Source organism: Callorhinchus milii, unplaced genomic scaffold (assembly GCF_018977255.1).
Source record: "Callorhinchus milii isolate IMCB2004 unplaced genomic scaffold, IMCB_Cmil_1.0 Scaffold24, whole genome shotgun sequence".
NCBI classification, from domain to species: Eukaryota; Metazoa; Chordata; class Chondrichthyes; order Chimaeriformes; family Callorhinchidae; genus Callorhinchus; species Callorhinchus milii.
Genome location: NW_024704765.1, coordinates 7,750,038 through 7,772,978, shown reverse-complemented (window position 1 = coordinate 7,772,978; position 22,941 = coordinate 7,750,038). Strand labels below are relative to the sequence as shown.

Here is a 22,941-nt window from a genome sequence, read left to right as displayed (position 1 = left end):
AGTCTTGGTTCACACAACAAAGTAGCCAACAGGAACTACTGCAAAAGAGACTGGAACCTCACCACTTTAAGCTCTATTGTTGCTGGGGGTACAACAATGTACAAAAGGACGGACTTGGGTGGTGGGGTGCATCAGTCTGAAAGTCACTGAATTCCTACAGCCTCATGACTCTTCCCAACAACTCCGATCTAATGGATTTGTACAAACAAGAGTTCAGATCAATTAGGAAAACTGTCACCGGTCGTTAAAGATAAAGTAAATCGAAGCATTTAAGAATCCCACCGATGAGACACTACCCTGCGTGAAGGGCTCTGTGAACCTAAGTAGGTGTTGATGAGTTGTTGATGGGTTGCATCTTCCACTGTCAGTTTTTCAAATTTGTGGGTCGTGACACTGTAAACCTTTTGAAGTGGTCGACTCTTCTTAAAGAAACTCAACTTAAATTTGATGTTGGCAAGGTAGTACAGCAAGGGGTCCAAGCAAGTGTTGAAGCTCACCATAGCCATGGTGACCCGCCGGGTCTTATAGAGGAAGTTCTTAAAAGCGCAGTCTTGAATGAAATCGAGGCGGGCGAGCAAGTAAAACAAGTGGGTGACGTGATAGGGAATGAAACAGACGATGGACATGGCTAGAATCAAGAAGATCATCTTCAAGGCTTTCGTCTTACGCTTGCTGTTCTTAAGCCGAGCCACTTTCTTGGCCATCAGAGGGTAACAGATGATGATGATTGAAAACGGGATGAGGAAACCGGACAGCAAAGCTATGGTGTTGTAGGCAGCCATACGCTCGCTCCAGGCCACCGCGGAGAAATTCTCGAAGCAGGCTGTCTTGTTCTCCCGAATGTTTGTCAGTGGCCCCTCAAAGTTCAAGGGAAGCATCACAGCAAGGGCTCCAACCCACACGAGAGCCACGATCACCCTGGGGTAATGTGTGTACTTGATCCTCAAGTATTTCCTTGGGTGGACCACTGCAATGTAGCGATCCACGCAAATACAGCTCAGGAAAGCAATAGAGACGTAAATGTTGGCAAAGTACACGGTGCCAGTAATTTGGCACATCACGTCCCCAAAAGGCCAGTCATTCTTTTTTATGTGGTAGAAGATTCTAAACGGCAACGTACAGACAAACAGAACGTCCACCACAGCCAAGTTTATAAAGTACAAATAAGATGGGGAGGTTTTTTTGACCTTCACAATAAATATGTACAACACTGCTACATTTCCAATCAGCCCCAGTACAAATACAATACTGTAAACTATTGGAAATAAGTAGAACTGGAAAGGGGCTTCGATACTGCAGCTAGAATTTTGGCTTTTTGGCACGGTCAGGGTTTCAGAATAGCCTTGTGAGCGGTTCATCCTTCTTTCTGGGTTCAGTGCTCTGTGACACAGTTGGATGCTGAGCGGAGTAAGCAATCGGGAAGGACTCAGGAAACCTGGATACACAACAAAGTAGGAATTAAGACATCTCTGGAACAAAGCGAAGATATTCCTATTTCCTCAGGTCTTTGATCATTTGCATTTACGTAACTCAATCTAAATTTGCAATGGATACTCCGCTAGTTAAAGGAATTAATTGATTTTAAAAAAAATCGACTGTGAGTCTATTCCACACATCCATCACGCCGTGGGGTTTGAGTTTCTTCTCATCTCTGGGTTGGTTAGTGTGCCCTCGTGCACTTTAGTTTTGCTAACAGTCGAGGTTAAAACAAATTACTTGCATTTATTTATTCATGTTTTTCATGAATTTTAAGGGGGAAACTAGTGCAAACCATGTCTCCCCTCAATCTATTCTCCAGCAAAAATAAGTTTCAACCTCTCTCTAACTTAAAGCACTGCCTCTCATGATATCCTCACTGGTCTCCTTTGAACCTTCCCCAATACTCCAGTGACCGAGCTTTTATAACTGCTCGGATCCCTAGGACACACCAGTCAACATCACCCAGTTTTCCTTTATTCTCTCTACCAGCATATCCCGAAATAAAACAAATACATTCATACCGCTTAGCTAACTCTCCTGTTTGTGGACCTGTAATCGGAAATGCCGTGCAAAATAACCATATGGTTATGGTTTATTTTGTACTGAACAGTGGAACCAGAGGACACGGCCTGCGATTAAAGGGGGGTAAACTCAGAATAATCTGCGGAAACACTACTTCAGTGAGCGAGTGGTAAACTTATGGAACAGGCTCGCTAGGGAGACAGACAGTGGAAGCAGAAAATGTTGTTTGTTTCGAGAACAAATTAAGATAGATTTCTGCAAGGAAATAATTTGTTGTGATACAGTATATAGTTTCGGTTTAATGTCCTCGTCAGACTGATGGAAGGTGAACTGAATGACCTTAATCTTCTTTCGCTATGTTCTTATGTTAACAGCAATCAGTGATCAGACCAAGCAATACAATGTAATCTGAGATAGCAAAGCTCTCACATCAGACAATCACTGAGGATATTTTGGACGTTTCCATGCATTCCTCTCGGCTTCTTGAGCCACTGTAATAACACATAGAAAAAAAACTCTTTACTTTCTACCAATAATGCCTCATGAAGGATTGGATGAGATATTAAACCGAGATCCTGTCTGTGTCTGTTCAAGTGGAAGTTAAAGATCCCATGGTACGATTCAAAAAAGTGAAGCGAGCTTCTCCAGGTATCCTGGCCAACAAGTCCACCCCCCTCCACCATATAAGATTGTTCATTCCTATCACAATAAAATAAATACATTCATACCTTCGTTAAAGTGTTTGTAGGTCATTCATTGCTGAGCACAAATTGGCTGCTGCTTTTTCTTATACTGACGCTATACTTTACAGTATATCCTGTGAAGTGCTTTCACACATCCTCCCCACATGAAAGGTACTGTACCAAATCTAAGGATCGTTATTATAACAGAATAAAAATAAAATGTTTTACAGTACTTACTATGTAAGGGTAAGCGGAATCGCTCATATAATCCTCCGCTTTGCACCGATTTTCACAAATTATGTAATTATGACAACTGGTGTGAAGTGTGTCTCAAAGTGAAGTGCCTTCGCTCTTCGTCTTAAAGCTCTGCGCTGCCCACGTTTCGAGGTGACAAAGTGTTGTTTCCAGCACAACTCCCTCGCGAGTGGAAACTCCTTTGAGACGCATTCGCTTTGTCGAGTGCTAAAGCAATGAGCCGCGGACGAAGACAAAAACAGTCGCGATATAAGCCAACCCTTTTAAATTCCAACAAAACAAAAAACACTGGTTCGAAAAATAACCTGTGGGCCGAAGTAGCTTCATTTTTAACTAGTTTCCTGTGAAGCAAATGCACCACAAGACATCATTCACACAGCCATCAGTGGAGAAGAAAACCATTAGCCCCCAACAAGTACCAATGGCTCCTATTCCATTTCCCTGCCTCTTCCCATATTCCCTTTTAGTTCTTAACAGGATTTCTTAATTAAGAAAGCCACGAGGAAACTCCGTACGGTAACTGGAACGACACTTCTGTTAACTCCTGACAGTGACTTGACTCTGGTCAGATTTTCCTCTTAAACTCTGCTCGTCAACCTTCTGCTTCAAACACAGCACATAGACTGATGTGGTTGATTGCAATGGAACAGGCAGCACTCAGGTTAGTATGAGCACCACTGAGGGGGCGGGAGTGGATGGAGAACGTGTAAGTTCGTTATTTGAGGTTACAGTTTCATCTGAAGTCATTGTGCTGGTTGGATGGAGAGCAGTTTTGCAGTCGCTGTGCAGGACTATGTATCTCTCCTCCAGGATCCACCACCCACCCCCCCACCCACACACACGGTAGTTTTTTTTTCTAAATCTTGATCTGGTAGGTAAGCAATTGCCTCTTCTCTGCTCCACTCTGCTCTCTGCGGTAAGAACCAAACCCCAATGCGGCTATAGCTCTTTGCACTCGATGGTTTATATAGCTGCCTTATCACGTCATCGAGACATCTCAAAGTGCTTCACAATATACTGTAACGCGACTTGACTGTATATTTTGTGGGCGAAAAAGGCTGCATTTATTGGCACAATCTCCCAAGAGTTAATGTCTTTTATTCGTGGGTCAGTCGATGACTGAAACTGGTAACAATCAGCAATTACAGCGTAGGACGGATGAAAGGCCGATGGAACCATTCACCTTAAAATGATACTCATTCAGCCAGCAGAGCCTGACCCGCGCTCGTCCCAAGTCCCCGCGCTCTTTCCCGGGAAACTCTTTAAGATTCCGCGTCTTCGAACGTCCGACCATTTCAATTGCGGTTTAAAACTTGCAGCCGGTTCCCCTGGCGTGAACCAGCCATCCCATCCCGCTGTTAATCATCGGTGTTGGTGGCTGTGCACTCGCTGTGGGAGTTGATTGACGCCCGCTGAGGTCTGTGCCCCTCTCTTCCCGAGACTGTGCCCTTCACTCAACGACGTGTTCGTCCACCTCAAAATCTGCCGAACGAAACACATACACACACACACACATAAGGAACTGTTTACTTCACAGTTATCAAGGCAATTAATACCCAAATTCAAGTCACTTTGAAAATTTGGACCCAAAAAAGAAACACACAGGGCTTGACTTTCGTTCCAGATGCACAGCTGCAATATCTGGCCAGAGCTTAAGCATCACCGCAACCACAACCCGTGCCAGCTTTGAGTGCTCTTAACACGCAGGACAAATATGCTTGGCCCATCAACAGTGCTGGTTCTCTCGTCTAATCTGCAGCTCAATTATGCGGCTTCTGAGCCGAAGGCACAGTGTAAAGTTGCGCTTGGTTACGGGGCTCGGATTCTGAGCTACTCTTGTGCAAAAATCAACACGCGCCTTCCATCACAAGCGCTGGGAGGATTTGTAGCGTAACGATAAGGCACGGAAACAGGCCCGAACAGTCCATAAGGTCAGATATCCCTTTAAAAGTATATATTTTTAAAAAAACTTTAAAACTACACTTTGCAGTGAAGAGCATATCACGTCTCGAAGACGTGATAAGGCGCTGTGTCAAATGCAAGGATTATTCTGATTATTAAAAGCAAATGGGCAATTAGGCAATAGAAAACCAATGAGATAACAGCAGGAAGTATAAACCCTTCTGGGAAGGTAAGTGGGGGATTTGGGTTTATGATGGGAGTGGTGGATTGTTGGAAGCTGAGAATAAAGGCGTTACTTAGTACAGTGATGCTGTGGATTGAGAATCATTACACATGTTGGTGCTTGTATTATCTCCCTCCCTCTCCGCCCCTCCCTCCTTCTCCCCTCCTTCCCTCTCCCCTTTCCTCCCTCCCTCTCCCTCCCTCAGCCCATTCTCCCTCTGTTCCTTCAGTGGGTTCAGCCAGGATAATCAGAAACTGAATAGGAGGAGAGGAGACACCTTCCCAGCCGCTGGGTTCCTTACCCTTCTCATCGTACTCCACTTCCTTCAGGAACAGGCCGTCCGGCGGAGCCAACGAATCCGAGGGAAAGGCGCGCGAATCCCGCATGTCCAGCAGCTCTTTTATGTGTCGGGGGGTCAGCCTGCCCTGGCCAACCATGACCAGAGCCCCCGTCAACCTCCGCACCTGTCACAGGTTTGAAGAGGAAACACATAGCCATAGAACCTTACAGTACAGAAGGAGGCCATTCGGCCCATCGTGCCTGTGCCAGCTGTTTGAAAGAGCTACCAACAAGTCCCACTTAACCCCCGTACGCTCTTATCCCATAGCCCTGCAACCTGTTTCCTTATTACGTACCTACCCAATTTCCTTTTGAAAGCAACTATTTAAATCTGCTTCCACCGCCCTTTCAGGCAGTGCATTCCAGACCATAACAACAACCCTCTGGGTAAAAAAGAGACTTTTGTCTCTTCCTCTCCCCTGACTCGTAGTCAGACTCCCCTCCCCCCACCCATCGCTCTGGGACGCTACCTCGCGTGAAGGGCGCTGTATAAATGCAAGTTGTTGTTGTCGTCGTGTTGGTTGCCCCAGCAGAAGAGCCTTGGGGGGCAACAACAAGGAAAGCTCTGTCCTCCTTTATGGCCACACGCACTGGGTCGCAGGCTGGAAGAACAGCAAACGTAAGCAGTCCAGGGCACAGGAAATCCAGTCACACTACTATGATGCTGCAGTGGTTGAGGAGCCAGAGCACGGCAGCCTCATTATTGAAAGGAACCACGTGTCGGCTGGGGGCGATCAGTAGTTTCTGCACTTTGTGTAAGTAAACGAGAGATTGTGGCGCTGGTAAACTGAGTACTTGGCTGCGTGCCCACCCAGTGTCAGTGTAAAGCACATTAATTCCACAACACGTGGTTAGGTTGGTAGCGAGTTGCACCTTAACCCTTTCGCTGGCTCATTCACATAATGGAATGAAAGCGAGAGAGAGACAGTGGGAAAGAAAGAGGAGAGAGAAAGAAACCTTTACAAGAGCACAAACAGCCATGATGTGAATAACCAATTTTACCAGGAACCTGGGGGAAACTAATTCCCTTCTATTTCCCAATAATGTCATGGGATCAGCACCGTGTATTTATGCAGCATCTGACCACGTGGGAGAACGTTTCGGAGCGACTTTCAGAGATGGGCAGAAGGAAGCTCGAGCAGGGTGGGAGCTTAGGGCAGGGAGGGAGGGAGGGAGTGAGGTAGCTGAAAATTGCAGACAAAGAGGTTGGTTTAGAAAAGACAAGGGGGAGGAATTGGGGCAGAGGGGGTTTGGGAGAGAAGGTGTCAACATTATAGGGTGACTCGGTGATTATTTTTCCTGAGAAAAACATCAAATAGATTCAAAGACGTAATATTTTATGACTGAACCATTTGCGAAGCTGGACATCTGTGATCCCGGCCTTTTAATCAAGCTGTGTTTCTCATTGAATCACTAGAGGTCTCTGCAAGCTTTCTCCTCTCAGCCCTACGCCTCTTAAGTGCCAGGAGGTTTGCTGGCTCTGGCACCTGGCACACCACCAAAGATTACAGCAAACATCAATCACGGTGTGAAGTGACTGTCAGGTAATACTGGATCTGGGTCTATCTGCGGATGTGCCCTCACCACGTCACTGCTGGCGACTGTCACAAATGGGTTGCGAGGTGAATACATGGACCACATTGCCCTCACAGCAAAACAGGAGGTTTCTCACTGGTCAGACAGAAGTTGAAGCATCTGGTCATTGCAAGTGGTAAAATGAAAAGGTGTTGTCACCACTGTAATCAGCTCATGTCTGTGCCTGTTCAGGTGGATATTAAAACTCCCTTCTCTGTTCGTGCAGAACAGACGAGGGAGTTTCCTGGCCAATAAACACGCCTACATTAAATGAGTCATTTGTGCGCAAGTTGGCTGCTGCTGTCACCTACATAAATACACGGTTACTGCACCTTGCAGTAAAGCCTGAGAAGCACTTTGAAATGTCCTCCCGATTTGAAAAGCATATCAAATGCTTCAATGGCCACAGACGAGACGAGACCTCGGATTAACGTCTCATCTGAAGGACGGCAGCTCCAACAACTGAGCCGTGCTGGCACCTAGAACAGCAACAACTTGCATTTATATAGCACTTTCGGTCCACACAGGGTAGCGCCTCGGAACATCTAACTATGTCTCTTAAACACGTAAATCTCTTTGCTATTCACAGTCGGGCAATAAGTACCTGTTTATAGAGGAACGATCTGCTCCGAAAGGTTATTTCCCAGAACTCCAGGTGCCTAGAGCCAAGGTAAGAAATAATCAGTCAGTGGGCTTAGCTTAGCCAAGGTTTTCTACATTACAACGTTTGCGAGATTACTATTTCGAACAACTCCACCTTTCAAAAATGACGGCAACAGCTTAGGGAGGCCTTACATTATTAGCATAATCAGTCAAGCTGTTTACGGGGCGTGACTGTGTGCAAATTGGCCGGTTTTGCTTACAAATACACACGCAATCACTGCGCTCGACAGTAATTCCTGTGAAGCGCTATGAGATGTCCTCTCGCCACGAAAGATGCTGTATCAAATGCAAGGAATATCACCACAAACCCAGAGGAGAGTGGTCTAAAATGCGGGTTGGGTATATTAATAGCTCATTTGGTTAACCATGTTCAAAATTCACAAAAGGTTTGCATTTAATTATCCAGAGCAATGATTGGCTGAATCACCTTAGTCTATGGGCTGTAAATCCAACCTGAATTTCAGACCTCAACTTGACATTACCAAAGGAACCCAACCCACAAACGTTGAGAGTTACAGAGTCAGAAACCTGTGATAAACACCGGAGGCAGAGGCGGTAACTGCAGCACACCAAACCCTGTTTGAACAAGCTTTGAAACACGGCTTAGAAAAACAAATGGGGTGAAAATGCTGAGGACGTTTCCTAACCCCCCAACCCCGTTCAGACTGCGATACAAACAGCCTGATGTCCGCAAGTGTGTGTGTGCACGGCAGCCGTGTAAAATGGGAGGGGGGCGGTGGACTGAAGGCTGTGCGAGAGGCACACTGCCAGGTTAAGACGCTGCATTCATTTATTCACGAGCGATCTATTGAATTATTCCTACTGGGTTCACAAGAGAGTCCTGCAGAGGAAGCAAACAGCTCACTGAGGACCTAAAACGCAGCTAATTTATTCCAAATATAAGCTCTGCTACGAGGCTTCAGCGCTGGCTTCCGCTGGCATGTGCATCTTCTCAGACGTTTGTATGCTCAATCTGGGTGGTAAACTCTCACTCCTATAAACCTTTAATAATAATAATCCTTGCATTTGATATGGTGCTCATCACGTCTTCGAGACGTCTCAAAAAGCATGTCACAGGACATACTGTAAAGTGAATGAATGTTTCGTGGGTGAAAGGCGGCTGTGAAAATGAGATAGTTCCTGGCTTGTGGAGAGAGAGAGAGAGAGAAAGAGAGAGAGACATGGCAGATGCAGAAATCACTGCTCAGTTATCGATGTGTTAAACTGCACATGCTGCCTTCTTTGACAGCTGGTCAAATTAAAACACTTGAAAGCTTCCTCCGACGGATAAACCGATAACAGCCGGAATCTGCGGTGGAAGCAGAAAGCATTAGGAAACGTAATGCATTCACGAGGGAGAAGGGAGTAGAGGGGATTAAGAGGGGGTGGAGGCTCTTGCGGCTGTGTCACTGTTTCACCAGCGGTTGACCCCTCTTTCCATTGACCCCCACTCCCCGCTAAACTTTATTTTACTCCGAAACCATTGAATACACTTCACGGTTTTAAAAATGCAACGATTGCACGTTTCTTCAGCCCGTGCTAGTGTTGGAAGGCCGATAACTGAACATTTCTTATGAAGGGGAGACCACCGCACAGTCGGAGGCGGCTACTCTCAGATGAGACATTAAACCGCACGGCTCTGTCTGCCTGTTCAGCCGTTCGAAAAGAGAAGGGACTTTCTCCCGGTGTCCTGCCCGACAATTCCCCCCCCCCACGCCCCCAGATAAAACACTGCTGCCCGCAAATGGCCTGCCACACCGTCTGCAAATACACAGTCACTATGCTTTACAGGAGACCCTGCAAAGCGCTTTAAGTCGTTTCGAAGTCGCGTCGTCAAGGATTCTGATTATTACTAAGAAACCTTGCGAGGAACCCAAAAAAATGATTCATTTTCATACCACGTTTTGTTTTTTTTTCTTCAAAGCGAACCACGGCCTCAGTACAATAAAAGCGTTTCAGATTAGGAAAGGGCTCTGAATGACAGTCCCACACAAGCGAAGCCGATAAAATATTCATGTGTTGACCTCCTTTCATGACGAAGCTGGAATCAGAACTGGCTGCCTCCTGTTTTGAGACAGAACATCGAGCGATTAACCCTCCAGTTTAACGCTCCTCAGCTTTTAAAGCGCATTAACGTAGAAAGCATGCAATTTTTTTTTTTTGGTATCAATCAGAGCCGCGGAAGAGGAAAATGGAGCTGTTAAATGCCAGGCACGTAAGTGTTTCAGCTACCAGCAGAGCGAGATAATTGAGCAGCTTGAGTCACCTGAACCCTTGAAATCATTATTAAGCGCATCCTTTAGTTAAGCGGTAAAACTCGGAAAAGTCTGATCTGTATAAACCTAAGTCATACATCTGACCAAGTCCCGTTCAACAGTTTATATTCTATTCAAGTTTGAAGTAAATGATACATTGCCGAAGTCATATTAAATGTACGGGCCCAACTGATACGACCTATGTGAGGTTTACTGTAATACATAGCTAGGAAGGGTGGGTGCAATATTTTCCTTCATATTTTTTATTCTGTACTGCAGATCCTTAAATTTCCCCGCATACTCCGCACCTCCGCGATCTTCCCAAGCCTCACTCTCCTGCTCAGCCCCCCGCCCACTCTCCACTAGGTATACTCAGACCTGCTGCACGTTCCTTCCATCTCACCCACCAGTACTGATAGCCAGGACTTCAACCAGCCTTCATATGCCCGACAGTGGGGAGCTGTGGGAAAAAGGCATCATTTGCCCACAAAATATACAGCAAATTCCTCCAAGAATCCTGGCCAACAATCCTACAGGTGAATATCAGGCATCTGGCTAACCATGGCTGTGTGCGGGACATTGCTGTGCGCAAACTAGCCACTGCATTTGCCTACAAAATACACAGTCGCTACGTCCAACAGTAATTACTGTGAAACCCCTTGGAGACGTTTTGACATTCTAGACACTGTAATAAAGCGATATTTAATTATTATTATATTATTATTTAAGTAAGAGAAAAACATATCCGGACTAGGATTTCACAGGCACAATTTGGTGGAAGAGTAAGAGAGAGAGATGAGAAAGAAAGGGGAAAAAAAAAGGACTGGACTGGAGACTTTAATGACGAGCAAAGAAAAACGGATGATCACATTTTATGGAATACACTGCCTCCAATTCCCGATGGGACTGGGGTCTGTTTTATGCAGCCAGTCAGTCAGTCAGTCAATAATATAGATTGGGATATTAGATTAGCATCCTGCATGATTACCTTTTGAGGTCACGGGGAAAATTTCACAAGAGTTTGGAACCTTCTCATCCACCGTTTCGCTGGTGATCCTCACTTAAGATTCCTTGCGTTTGATACACCGCCTTATCACGTCTTCGAGACGTCTCAAAGCGCTTCACGCGATATACAGTAAAGTGAATTGATTGTATATTTTGTGGGCGAAATGGGGCAGCCAATTGCTCACAGCAGAGCCCCCACAAACAGTCGTGGATTGAGTGACCAAGTTATTATTATTACTATTTTTTATGGAGGGGTTATTACCCCCGGAAAACCGATACGCCAATCGAGGTTGCTACTTACTGCTCGGTAAACAGAGGTGCCTGGAGAAAGGAAACTTGCCCGACGTTTTGGCCTGCCGGGGAATCAAACCCAGGTCTTCTCGTTTGCGAGGCGATTGCTCTAACCACTGAGCTACAGACTCCACTCCCTCGGGAGCCGGTGAGATTTTCCGGTGGGGGGTGGGTGTGGCGCTTAATACAAATACAAGCCACGTTTAAATCAAGAGAATGGAGAAGTGGGGGGAGGTGGTGGGGGGGAGATAGGAGAAACACTTACATAAATCACACAGGCTCTGGACAAAAAAAAAATTGCTGATTTATTGAGATTACGCATTAAAGAAATGCTGAATCAATAAGCGGGCCCTGCCCGAGCGAAACATTTTGTGCAAATGAAAATCACCGCTTGAGCGAGTGATAACCTTGCCTTTCCAGCTGACAAAAGTCTTAAGTTAAATGGTTTGCTTAATGGAATTCCGTGGCAGATAACTTGATTTAGCGAGTTAAATCACTCCCACGCTCCCCGCAATTTACTTATTGTTTTTGACGGAACGTGCAGGAAAATAAATTCTGGCGTGGCGTTCTTAATTCCCCCGCTCGCTGTGCCTGACCTTTTTCGTCTGGCTGGCGATGAGGTGAGGTGTCGAGATGAAACACCCCGGAAAAAAAAAAGACATTAAAAAATGGCACTCCAGACAAGCTGCTCCCATCAACGCTCACTGTCGCCAGGAAACAGGCAGAAATGTAAAGAGGTAATGGCTCTTGACTGAACAGTGTGTCAGAATCAGCCTTTATGCCCAAAGACAGGCAAAGCCAAGGAGTCTATCGGTGGGGTCTGTCCGTCTCTGCGTTCAGCTTTGAAGGAGAAAATTAAGATACAGTGAAAAGGGAAAAAAAAAGAAAGCACTTTTATGGCACTGTACGTCAAAACATCTCCCAGCCCTTCGCAGCAATTACTAACGCGTACGGTGAAGGTGAACTGATAGCCTATTTGGGCGCACGAAGGCCCTTAATCGCAAGAGAGTTGAATGTAAAATTTATTTGGTCTGTTGGTCAGGACACCGGTAAACACTGGGCTGAGCACTTAGACAGATGGCATCTGACAGGCAGAACTTGTTAATGGAGCACGGTTCAGAATTACATCCAACACTGATAACGTGCAGCTTGATCCGGTTATACACACACGCACAGCCACGCAACTCGCATTACGTAGGTGGACAGCACAGTCAGCGAGCAGTCAAGTCGGTTTGGAATGGCTCGGCTGTTTGGTCGGAAAAACGTGGAGCTGATTCGGTGATGCAAATGTCACGGAGCTTCTTGGGCACGTAAAAGAGACAGTTCGCCCCGGGCTGTTTCGAAGGAGCTGAAAGTGTAGGTGTATGTTTTAGAAATTGGCTTTGGGCTCTGGTGATATCTCTTTTGGACCATTCATAATGCACCACAGAACTCCACAGGGCATTAAGATCAGAGGAACATGAAGATATAGAACTGCCAGCCATTTTACGAATGGAGTTGTCTCTCTTAAGGTTGACCTGCCCATTCTTTCCACTCTGCCAACTCTGGCCAGCTTCATGTCCTCTGGCTTGACTATGGTTGGTGAGCTTCTAGTCAATTCTCCCCCCTTCCCGCCCGGAACTTTCTGCCTCCCTTCCTCCCTCTCCACTTTCAAAATCCTTCTAAAAATCTAACGCTTCGGCTGTGCTTTTTGTCACCTTTTTTTGTGCTTTTTGTCACCACTAGTGTCCGCAATGCGCTTTGAGACGCTCTCCTGGGGGAAAATTGTTGTAAAAAGAGGTGTAGAGAGCGGTGACCGCAAGATTATTGTTCTGTTGACGTGATTCGCAAGAGAATTTCCTGAGAATCGGGAATGAACCAGAAGAGTGCACAATGGGCCTTACCCAATGCTGACGTTTCCACAGCGCCGCCATATCCCTTTACCCTCTCAACAAAGACGTAGCGAATTGGTGAGAATTAGTGCTGCATTGAGGGCAGCTCAGCTCAGCCCTGGGAGTTTGCAGTTAGTGACATCTGGACCGAGCTGCTCACACTTGTTTTGCTGCCCTGACTCCACACTCAATATGATGTGAAACATCTGGCCAGCGAGCTGCGACTACACAGCTGGGATTTGAGTTGCGCTGGAACCTTCCTCTCCGCACCCAGATCTTTTTTGAAACCACCACCGCCAGGGGGAGGAAGAGGAGGATACGGGTGGCCCTTGACTCGAACCCTAACCTTTGGCACCCGGGATCCAATCCAGTCTAGCAAAATGCAATGAAAGTCCCCTCAATCCAATGTTACCCTGGTGCATGCTCTTCTGAAGTTAATTACGTTTGACACAGCGCCTTATCACTTCGTAGAAACATCTCAAAGCGCGGTACATGATTCAATGTAAATTGTAGTGACTGTGTATTTTTTTAGGACAACATGGCAGCTAATTTACGCACAGAAAGTCCCATAACCAGCCACAAAGTGACTGACCGATTTTAACTTGTTGGGGAAATTGTTGGCAAGGACTTCGGGAGAAAGAAACTCCCTTCTCTTTTTCACATAGCGGCTCGGTCCTAAAGTGTCTGAAGAGCACAGAAAACCACAACAACATTGGAAGTGAAAAATGGGTCTCCTACGTGGAACAGAAAGGAGGTGCCAGCTCCACTTGATCTACTGTTAGAGACCAACCAGCACCCGAAAGGATGAAGCAAGGCTTTTACAGTGAGTTACAGGTACCGCAACCACCATTTCACATCTCGCCGCCTCCACTCATTGCGAAGGTAAAATATTGCCGCCGTGAATTGAGCGTTGTTGAGTGGAGGCTGCTGAAAAACGACGCACGGGGAAAGGAAGAAGTTTTTTCTGGTTTCATGGCGCCCGATGTCAAAACGTTTCAAAGAGCTTCACAGCTTCCAACTGACCAGTTTTTTTTTGTAATCGAGCTCAGCAATTGCTTTTTTGCGCGCAGCAAGGTCCCGCAAACTGCCGTGACATGAATGATAAGTTAATCTGCAGGATCGTTAGCCGGGGTAGCAGGGAGAAACGTCCTTTCCGCCTCCGTGCCCCCCACCCCGCTCCCCCTCACCTCTTTCCAAAAGGTCAATTAACGTCCATTTGAACAGGCAGGCGGAATCGCGGTTTAACATCTAATCACGAACGACAACACAAGTGTTCACTCCTCCAACCCCCACACACTCACACCTCACACACTCACAACCTCCACTACTGCACTTGGCGTGCCAGCCAAGCCTAGGCAGCGCACAGAGCGAAAGAGAGGCAAGAAGAGACCAAAAACACCAGTTAGTTATTTCCGGAGGCTGCAGCTTCCCTACCTGTGAAAGTCGTGCTGCGCGGACATGCTGACGCCTGGAGTGACGTCTGCCCGTAACAACGTTTTCACCGGCGACCTGAAGTGGGTCTCGTCGTTTAAAGAGCGGAAGGTGCTGAAGTCGTGGGTCCCCAGCAGCACCTGTGCAGCCTCCTCCATGGCGCCAACGTTTAACGCTCTGCTTAGAAACACAAGCACAGAGCGTCAGCCCGGCTCAGTCGCTAGCGCTCTCGCCGCTGATTTTTTTTCCGGGTTTTTCAGGCCCTAAGCTGAGCTAAACGTCTGCACGAAGCCGAACCAGTTCTGCCCAGAACAGAATCGTTCACCTCATTTGTAATCGTAATTGCACAGGGCAATACAAACTCTACTGATTGTTGTGATATAAATATTTTTCAGTGCCCGACTCCCAGTGGAAATTATTATGGTTAATGTTTTGTTAAAGGTACGGACGGCTGTTTGTGTATTACAGTAGGAAAGAGAGAGAGAGACACACAGACAGACGAGGACTGAGAAAAAGAAACAGACAGACACAGTCAGACAGACAGACGGCTGAGACAGGAACAGTAAGTGTTTGCAGAGCATTAGAATAATTGATGTCAGAGGCGTCGTGCTTTGGATAAGACGTTAAAATGAGGGGACCATCTGCTGGTTCTTCAGGTGGATGTTGAGGATCTCGTGACACGATTGAAGAAGATAAGGAGGAGTTTTCCTGGTCTCTTGACCAGCACTACTCGACAGCAGGGGTTCAATATTCTGGGCTCAATGCCACCCTGGTATCAAGGATTATCAGGGATCGTTTCCCTGCAAAAATCAGTCACTACACTTGACGGAGCCTCGGGACGTCCTCCCGACATGAAAGGCGCTTTACAAATGTAATTTATTGTCGTCGTTGTTTAACAGCAATTACTGTCGGGTGTTTTGACGGCACAGGTACCCGTGTGAGGAAAAAAAATGCAACCTCGTCGAGCACAGGACACAGTTCTTACAACAAAACCGAAGTGTCAGAATTGGATTCGCATTAAGGACGCAAACCCATCATCATCCAGCGAGAGAAGCCAAGGCTGGGTGGTCAGTGATAGCCCCGTGCATATCAAACAGCTGAAATCATAAACAGAGACGAGCTTCTTGGCTACGGAGGGGATGGAAAGACTCCAGGGGTGAGGGGCACTCAGTTGTGTGCCTGGTCTCAGTTCCGTTTCTGGGGGGGGGGTGGTAGTGGGAAGAGACGATAAATGGTGCTGGGGGACTCCCTGTAGAGACGAGACAGGAGAATCCAACCCGGCTCTTACAAGCCACCTGGCATCAAACCATCTCCACAGGATGCTGACCTCTTTTCGAACAGCGCCGCAGGATCTTTAAAAGTCCATCTGAATAGGGCGCAGACAGGTAACTAAGTTTAACGTCTCACCCGAAGGACAGTGCCTCTGACAATACAGCTCCCCCCAGCACTGTGTTAGCATGTCTGGTTAGACCATTCGCTCAAAGTTCACAACCCACCACCTTCTGACCTGGAAGCAAAAACGCTTGTGTCTGAGCCAGGCCAACACCAGAAGACACCATGGTAACCCTCTCTCTCTCTCTCTCTCTCTTTCACACGCACAAACACACACACACACAACCTTAAAAGCAGCTTCTCTTCATAATTTACCCATAAAATGCACTAAAAGCAACACATGAATAAAATATGAGCCAGTGCTTTATGTGGGCGGATGGAACAGGATTCCTGGCAGCAGCGAGCAAACAGCCGAGCTTAATGCTGAAAGGTACCCAACACGGACCAGCATTTAAATAATAAAATATTCCGCTGGGCTCTACCATTTCAATACCGGGAAAAAAAAGGAGCAACAATGATGGAAAGCTGAGAGTGTGGAGGCGAGGGGCGGGGGGGCGAGGGGGAAATAGGAGGAGGGGGATAAAGCTGACCACAAGCAAAATCTATGATGCATTTTTAAAATCCTGTTTCCAAATCCAATATGCAAATGCATTCTACTCACTGAGGGAATCAATGGGCAGCAAAAACCAAAAGCATTTCAAGAAAAAGAATTGAAACATTGACGGTGCAATAAGATTATACGGGCGTCAATTTGCGATATGTGCTAATAACCCATGTGCAAAACATTCCGATTGGGCAAACCGTGGTGCAAACTCAGAGAGACGTTCTCAGACGCACTATTTATATAGATGATTTGTAATGCACCACACGGTGTGTTAATAAGATTAAATTCACTGCATGGTTTAACATTTGCATAGTTAAAAGAATGCAAACATCAGGCAGTGAGTGCACCAACATATTGAAATCCAAACAAATAATATTTGCAAGTTTTTTTCTTTTAAAAAAATGCATAGACCCTCATTATTTCCCATAAAATGTAGGATTTTTAAGGAATATTTTATACAGTACTTCACTTCCTCCAATATTTCTGACAATAAAGCACATCTGTCCAAAGGCAGAATTGGGCCAAGATCGGTTGTGAAACATTTGCTCGCTTTTTGTTCATTCACTGAAAAAACAATTGTCTCCAGAATGGGGTCAGAAAATAAACAGAGCGTGTGTGTGTGTGATGGGTGTGTGAGTGAGTGAGTGAGCGAGCGAGCGAGTGGGTGAGGGAGCGAAAAATTAACTTGCCTTAAGTAATAATAATCCTTACATTTTGATAGAACACTTTTCATGCCACGTCATGTCTCAAAGCGCTTCACAGGATTCACTGTAAACTGCAACGACTGCGTGTTTTGTAGGTGTAGCCAAACAAGATACGCTTGCAGACCTGCAAAGAGCAGGTTCAACTTTAATCGTTGCACCAAGAGTCTAATTTGTATAGTTTCTTAACTGATTTCACAATAAGAAAATGTGTATTTCAGAATTCCTAAGACAGCAGAAGTGCCCACGGACAAGGTCAGGCAACCTTTTAGAAATTGCTCCAGAACGTCCCATGCTCTTGAAGACAATACACGCGAGTAAGAAATACCGCAATTTAGACCCTCACACTATGTGGGCAAGTTTCCACGTGCCTCCGTTTACCTAGCAGTACGTAGCAAACTGGTTGTTAATCGATTGGCAGATCGCTTTTCCAGGGCTAATAATTCCTTCAAAAAATATTAATAATAATAAATAAATTGGTCACTCAATCCACGACTGTTTGTGGGGACGCTGCTGTGTTCGATTGGCTGCCACCCACAAAATATTACAGTCAACTCACTTTACAGTATGTTCTGTAAAGCGCTTTGAGACCTCTCGAAGACGTGATAAGGCGCTAATCAAATGCAAGGATGCTTATTGTTATTATTATTATTTGGACTTAAACTCACTTGGTAGCCAGAGGCCAGCAGAGATTCTGTTCAAAGACTGGGAGCTGGGAGCGGCGAAGGCAGCCGGTCACTAGCCGATACACGTAGGTGCGCGATAGAGCCCTGTAACGGGCGTGGAAGTTCTCAGCCACTCGACGTACCCCTAGAACGCTGGCAAAATACAAGCGGGGAAAAAGGTCTCCGTTAGCTTAAAGAAGCGAGTCGCCTTACAGAGCAGCCTGGGAAGTGCATTAGTCTTAGCTCACGGTTCTTCACATTAAAATAGAAAAGCCTACTGTAGTTTTGTTTCGATACTCTTAAACATGGTGTCAGATACCTCGCTGACCAAAAAAAGGGCTGCCATGCCCTCGTCAGCCACTGATCTGCTCACCTAATCGGCTGTCCTTTCAGATGGAAATTCAGGGCTCCAACGAGGACCTCCTCTGAAAAGGGCAACATTCCCTCTTTCCGCTGGATGTCCAGGTGAGCGCTGTTGCACATGGCGTGTACGCCACTGTCTGTTCGGCTGGAGATCCACAGCTTGGCCTCGTTGGTGGGCCTGAGCCTCTGTACTGCTTCCTGGGTTATGGCAACAGAAAGGAAATAATAATAATAATGCGTTTGATACGCAATTTGACAACGCACTTTTATGCGGCGAGAAACATGATATTTCCTCCCCCCTCCCTGGTGAAATCAACAATGTTCACAACAAAAATCTGGGTACAATCTTTCAATAAGTAATTTTTAATTAGAGCATTCTGGGCAGGGGAGGGGGTGGTGGGAGAAGAGATGTCGCTACATCAAATGCATTAATATTGAATGTCGGACAGAATCTCAAAGCGCTTCACAGGACATAATGTAAAGCGTAGTGAGAAGGTTGTGGGTTCAAACCCAGGTTTGGGACTTTGAACTCACGTTCTAGGCTGACACTGCAATACAGTGCTTCAGGTGGGCGGCAATATCGGAGGTCCTTTGTGTGGGACGAGGTCGCTTGCCGAGCGTTAAATATTTTTGAGTTAAATTATTTAGATGTGAAACCATTAAAGCGGAAACTCATAATTCACCAACTTGATCTGAGAGACTTGTCAAAACGTGTGACTGTTTTTTCCTGATTCATTACAGATTAAAAACAAACGTTCTCTTTCTGGAGAAACACGATATTTCCCGCGGTGCAATGAACAATGTTCACAAAGAAAAGCCTAGTACAGTCTTTTAATAAGTAATTTTTAATGAAGGTGGGGGGGGAGGAAAGAGGAAGGAAAGCAAGGAGTTAAGCCGGGTGTGCTTACAGCTGAGCTGTTTTTAATGTAACCTGTTTAGCAACAGAATGTTAGAATCGAGCCAACCCTCTGTGGCGGTCTTGTTCATCCAGTCCCTGAGCCAGGCAGCTCTGCAGTCCTCCAAGGCATTGCTGATGACACCCCAGTCCAGTTTGTCAGCAGGCCATGGAGGTGTTGACTTGGGGGCAGGAATTATTCCCACTCTGTTCCTATTTATTCTAACAGCAAATATGTAATGGTCCTAGCTGGACAAGCAGCGAGAAGCTTGCCAAATAATGCTCTTAATGGCAAGCCAGATGCTTTTAGCTGGTTCCCCAATGCACACACTGGAGTCACCCAAGCTTGGGCTCATGCAAACCTACGTCTAATTAGGTAAGAGGGTGCATCGCTTCATTCTAGACTCAAGGACATTTCCACGTGGAGGTGCCATGCACGTGTGCAGCTCTCAGGATACACGTAACCGCGGTGACAACTGCATGTGTCAGATACCAGGCCGACCCCCTATAAAAAATCTCATCGAAGTCAACAATCATCCCAACTTTCGGTTGCCCGGACACACTTTATTACTCGACATGCCGAGGGCCAGATCCCTTTATAAAATACCTCAATAGCGCACTGCATGAGCTAAATAAATTCTTCCAACCCTCAGAACTCTCCTCTTTAATCATTCCCTGAGGAGAAGCATGTGGTCTTCATAATTGCATTCAGCCCAGCGTAGCGAGGAATTAATAAGCCACATAAAAGGCCACTCTGTACAGTTGGACCACAAAGTTTGCATCGTGATTGTGATCTATCATGCAATATGACAGCACTGAAAGGGATTGGACGCGGGAAGGCTCAGTGAGTGTTCAAGTCTGCACGCTCTGTGACAGCCAACAGAATGGATCCTCGAGAAGCTTTTTATGAAAGAACAAATAAAAATCCCATGATGTAACCCTGAAGCTGAGATCCTTCAGCTAATTATGACACGGCCTATTCAGTGCTGATTATGATAAGCGAGCGAATACTCTCACCCCCTCGAAGTGGCAAGATCTTGTGCTTGTTCCGTTTCGATGAATGAGGCTACTTATTGCCAGTCTCCCAGCAGCGCTATTTTGTTGTATTCCCAGCCAATTTTCTCCCTTACAGCATCAACTTGGGTTGGGATGTAAAATCCAGCTCCCGTCTGCCTGTTCAGGTAAATAGACCAAAAAAGAACTCGTGACGTAATAAGGTCCTCGCCAACAATACCCCCAAAATTAATTGGCCTACAAAATGCACAGTCCTCAGGACGTGACAGTAATCATCTGCGTAACCAGTTGAGTTATTTAACATGATAAAATTGCCCACGCTATCTTATACTGAATTCCTCCTCATTTTCAACTGTAAGCATGTCTGTCAGAAGAGACTTATAATTATACACTGCAGATATATATATTTTTTAATAGCCCCAGGCATGAAAATAAATCCCTGGAGCATATGGATTGAATCAGATTTAAGGAAAGCAATGGCAAGGGTAATCTACGACAGGCTCAGGTCTGTCTGGAGGGAAGAGCTTAGACAGTAGCAGGGAGCATGGGGTTGTTTGCAAAGCAGCTGCGATTGACAAGGAACGTACTTCTGTGCTGATGTACAAAGGCAACTTTTATTAAAATAGTCTTTCTGCTCAGAGAATCTGTGAGGTATGAGCATTGTGTTGTTACCACACATGGAACTTTTTCCACAAACGTGAACCAACTGATGTGAAGCAATTACAACAGCATTTAACATTTATACAGAGTATTTCATGTTAGGAAAACGTCTCAAAGTGCCTTACAGAGCCGACTAGGAGCCTGAGCTAGCGGTGGAGGGAGCTGAGGAAAGTGGAGGCGAGAAAGGTGACCAAAGCTTGGTCCAAAAACAAGTTCTTAAGATGGGTTTTAATGGTACGGAAGCCTGTTATAATCTGGCACACAAGGTCCCACAAACAGCCATGAGGTGAATTGCTCATTTTGTGTCCAGAACATCAGGATTCCATTGGTAAAGGAGGCACAAAACCTTTGTGGGATTTGAAAGTCAGGAACACAATCTTATATTAGATTTGTTGGTCAGATAAAATTGTGCAGGTAAGCTTATCACTTACCTCTAAGCAATTCTGAACCCCAGGAATCGGCTGTTCTGAAGGGACTCGCATTACCCCACTGTAAAGAGTGAAACGCAGCGTTTAACACAATTCTATCTGATATGGTTCATACTCCTCAACATCTTTACCTTCCCCTCAGAAACACGTCGTCTATAAAATACTTTGCATCAAATCTAAACACAAATGCTCCAACAGTTTTTGAAGGGGAAGTTTTCACTCAAACCCTATTGATTAAAATCCAGAAAACACAATCAAAAGCTGTGAGTTCAAGGCCCCCCCAAAGTTAGTACTTTGAGCTCCGGGCAGTGTCTGACACAGCGTCTTACCACATCGCCAAAGAAACTGTGTATTTTGTGGGAGAAAAGCGGCGGCCAGTTTTGCACACAGCAATACCCCACATACAGCCACCCATGGCGTCGGTGACCAATTCTATTGGGGGGGGGGGGGCGGGGTTGGACGGTGAGGGGTTGTTGGCCAGGACACCGACGGAGAGAGTGAGAGAAACTCCCTTCTCTTTTTGAATAGCCCCGAGCGATCTTTTTAACGTCCACCCGAACGGGGCGCAAATGATGGGGGTGTGTGTGTGTGTGGGCAAAGTTTAACGTCTCATCCGAAGGACTGCGCCTCCGACAATGCCACACACCCAACACAACCCCCACCCCCCTCGCCCTACCCCCAAAGCGCCGCGTTGGAGCGTTAGGTTGGTGGGTGGGGGGGGGGGTAGAGGGTAGAGGGTGGGAGGGTAGAGGGTAGGGAAGGGGGGGGGTGGGAGGGGGCTTGAACCCACAACCTTTAGGCCTCAGAGGAGAGAGAGAGTGTGACACACAGTTTTGGGGGAGGGGGTTATTTCCTGCTGGAAAAAAAGGGTCTGTGAGTAGACAATATATAAGTCATTGTTAATAAGAATAATAATATGGGGAGAAACCACAGCTACGGGGTGGGGAATGGATGGGAGGGTGGAAGGTGGGGGGTGGATGGGGGGGGTTGAGGAGGGGTGTGGAGGGGTGTGTGGGGGGTGTGGAGGTGGTGTGGGGGGTGTGGGGGGGGGTGGAGGAGGGGGTGTGTGGAGGGGTAGTGGGGGGGGTGGTGTGGGGGGTGTGTGGAGGAGGGGGTGTGGGGGGGTGTGGAAGAGGGGGTGTGGGGGGGGTGTGGAAGAGGGGGGGTGTGTGGGGGGTGTGGAGGTGGTGTGGGAGGGGTGTGTGGGGGGTGTGGAGGTGGTGTGGGGGGGGTGTGGGGGGGGTGTGGGGGTGTGTGGGGGTGGTGTGGGGGGTGTGTGAGGTGTGGGGGGTCTCCTCCCGCCTACCTATAGTTAGTGCCCAGATACTGGAAGAATATCAGGTAACGCACGGTGGGCGCGCGCTTCATGTCCGCCGGCTCGGGCTCCGCGACACCGCCTGAGAAGGACCCCGAGCGGCGGCAGACCGAGCCGGCGGCCTGAGTCCAGAGAGGGGGGAAAAAAACCTAAATTACAATCCAAGAAAGCGGTCCGCGGTTTTTCCCCTCCGCGCCGAACGTAATTACTCGAGGACCGACCAACCTTCCCCGCCGGTTCCTTTGGCTCGCTGCGGAATATCCAGTCGTCAGGCGCTTCCGACCGAACGCTCCGCAACTGTCCGAGATAGGGCGCTTTCAGGTGGAGGGGTCTTTTCTTCCCATTGTTTTCGGGCGCGTTAGTGACGTAGCCGCGCCGGTGGATGGTGTGCGGGGGGCGGGGAAAGGAAAAAAGAGGCGCGGGTGGGGGTGGGGTGGAGTCGCGCAGGCGCCGGAGTGCCGAGGCAGGCG

The 22,941-nt window shown here is 46.9% G+C and overlaps 2 protein-coding genes across 4 annotated transcripts; both read right to left on the bottom strand.

Moving 5' to 3' along the window:
• Positions 1–69: 69 nt before the first annotated feature.
• LOC103184195 (lysophosphatidic acid receptor 6) lies at positions 70–3,383 on the bottom strand. 2 transcript variants are annotated; one of them, XM_007902076.2, is made up of 2 exons: positions 2,922–3,383; positions 70–1,435 (listed from the first exon to the last, which is right to left on the bottom strand). In XM_007902076.2, exon 2 carries the CDS (start codon positions 1,356–1,358, stop codon positions 270–272), a length of 1,089 nt encoding a protein of 362 aa, XP_007900267.1. In that variant the 5' UTR covers positions 1,359–1,435; positions 2,922–3,383; the 3' UTR covers positions 70–269. The 2 variants fall into 2 exon arrangements, with proteins under 2 accessions (XP_007900267.1, XP_007900266.1); XM_007902075.2 differs by lacking the exon at positions 2,922–3,383 and adding an exon at positions 2,730–2,781.
• Positions 3,384–3,976: 593 nt separating this feature from the next.
• pusl1 (pseudouridine synthase like 1) lies at positions 3,977–22,549 on the bottom strand. Of its 2 annotated transcripts, none has more exons than XM_042343808.1 (8): positions 22,463–22,549; positions 21,160–21,217; positions 18,170–18,357; positions 17,800–17,949; positions 14,498–14,674; positions 7,583–7,637; positions 5,366–5,528; positions 3,977–4,421 (listed from the first exon to the last, which is right to left on the bottom strand). In XM_042343808.1, exons 1-8 carry the CDS (start codon positions 22,522–22,524, stop codon positions 4,390–4,392), a joined length of 885 nt encoding a protein of 294 aa, XP_042199742.1. In that variant the 5' UTR covers positions 22,525–22,549; the 3' UTR covers positions 3,977–4,389. The 2 variants fall into 2 exon arrangements, with proteins under 2 accessions (XP_042199742.1, XP_042199743.1); XM_042343809.1 differs by having other exon boundaries at positions 14,498–14,671.
• Between the last annotated feature and the right edge of the window lie 392 nt (positions 22,550–22,941).

Bases quoted from the DNA above. Each gene is read 5' to 3' on its own strand.
- LOC103184195 (XM_007902075.2), bottom strand. From the start codon at position 2,754: ATGACCTACAAACACTTTAACGAAG. The intron at 1,436-2,729 runs GTATGAATGTAT...TTGTGTATCCAG, and splicing joins CTACAAACACTTTAACGAAG to GTTTCCTGAGTCCTTCCCGA.
- pusl1 (XM_042343808.1), bottom strand. From the start codon at position 22,524: ATGAAGCGCGCGCCCACCGTGCGTTACCTGATATTCTTCCAGTATCTG. The intron at 21,218-22,462 runs GTAGGCGGGAGG...CACTCTTTACAG, and splicing joins TATCTGGGCACTAACTATAG to TGGGGTAATGCGAGTCCCTT. The intron at 18,358-21,159 runs GTAAGTGATAAG...GCCATAACCCAG, and splicing joins GGGTTCAGAATTGCTTAGAG to GAAGCAGTACAGAGGCTCAG.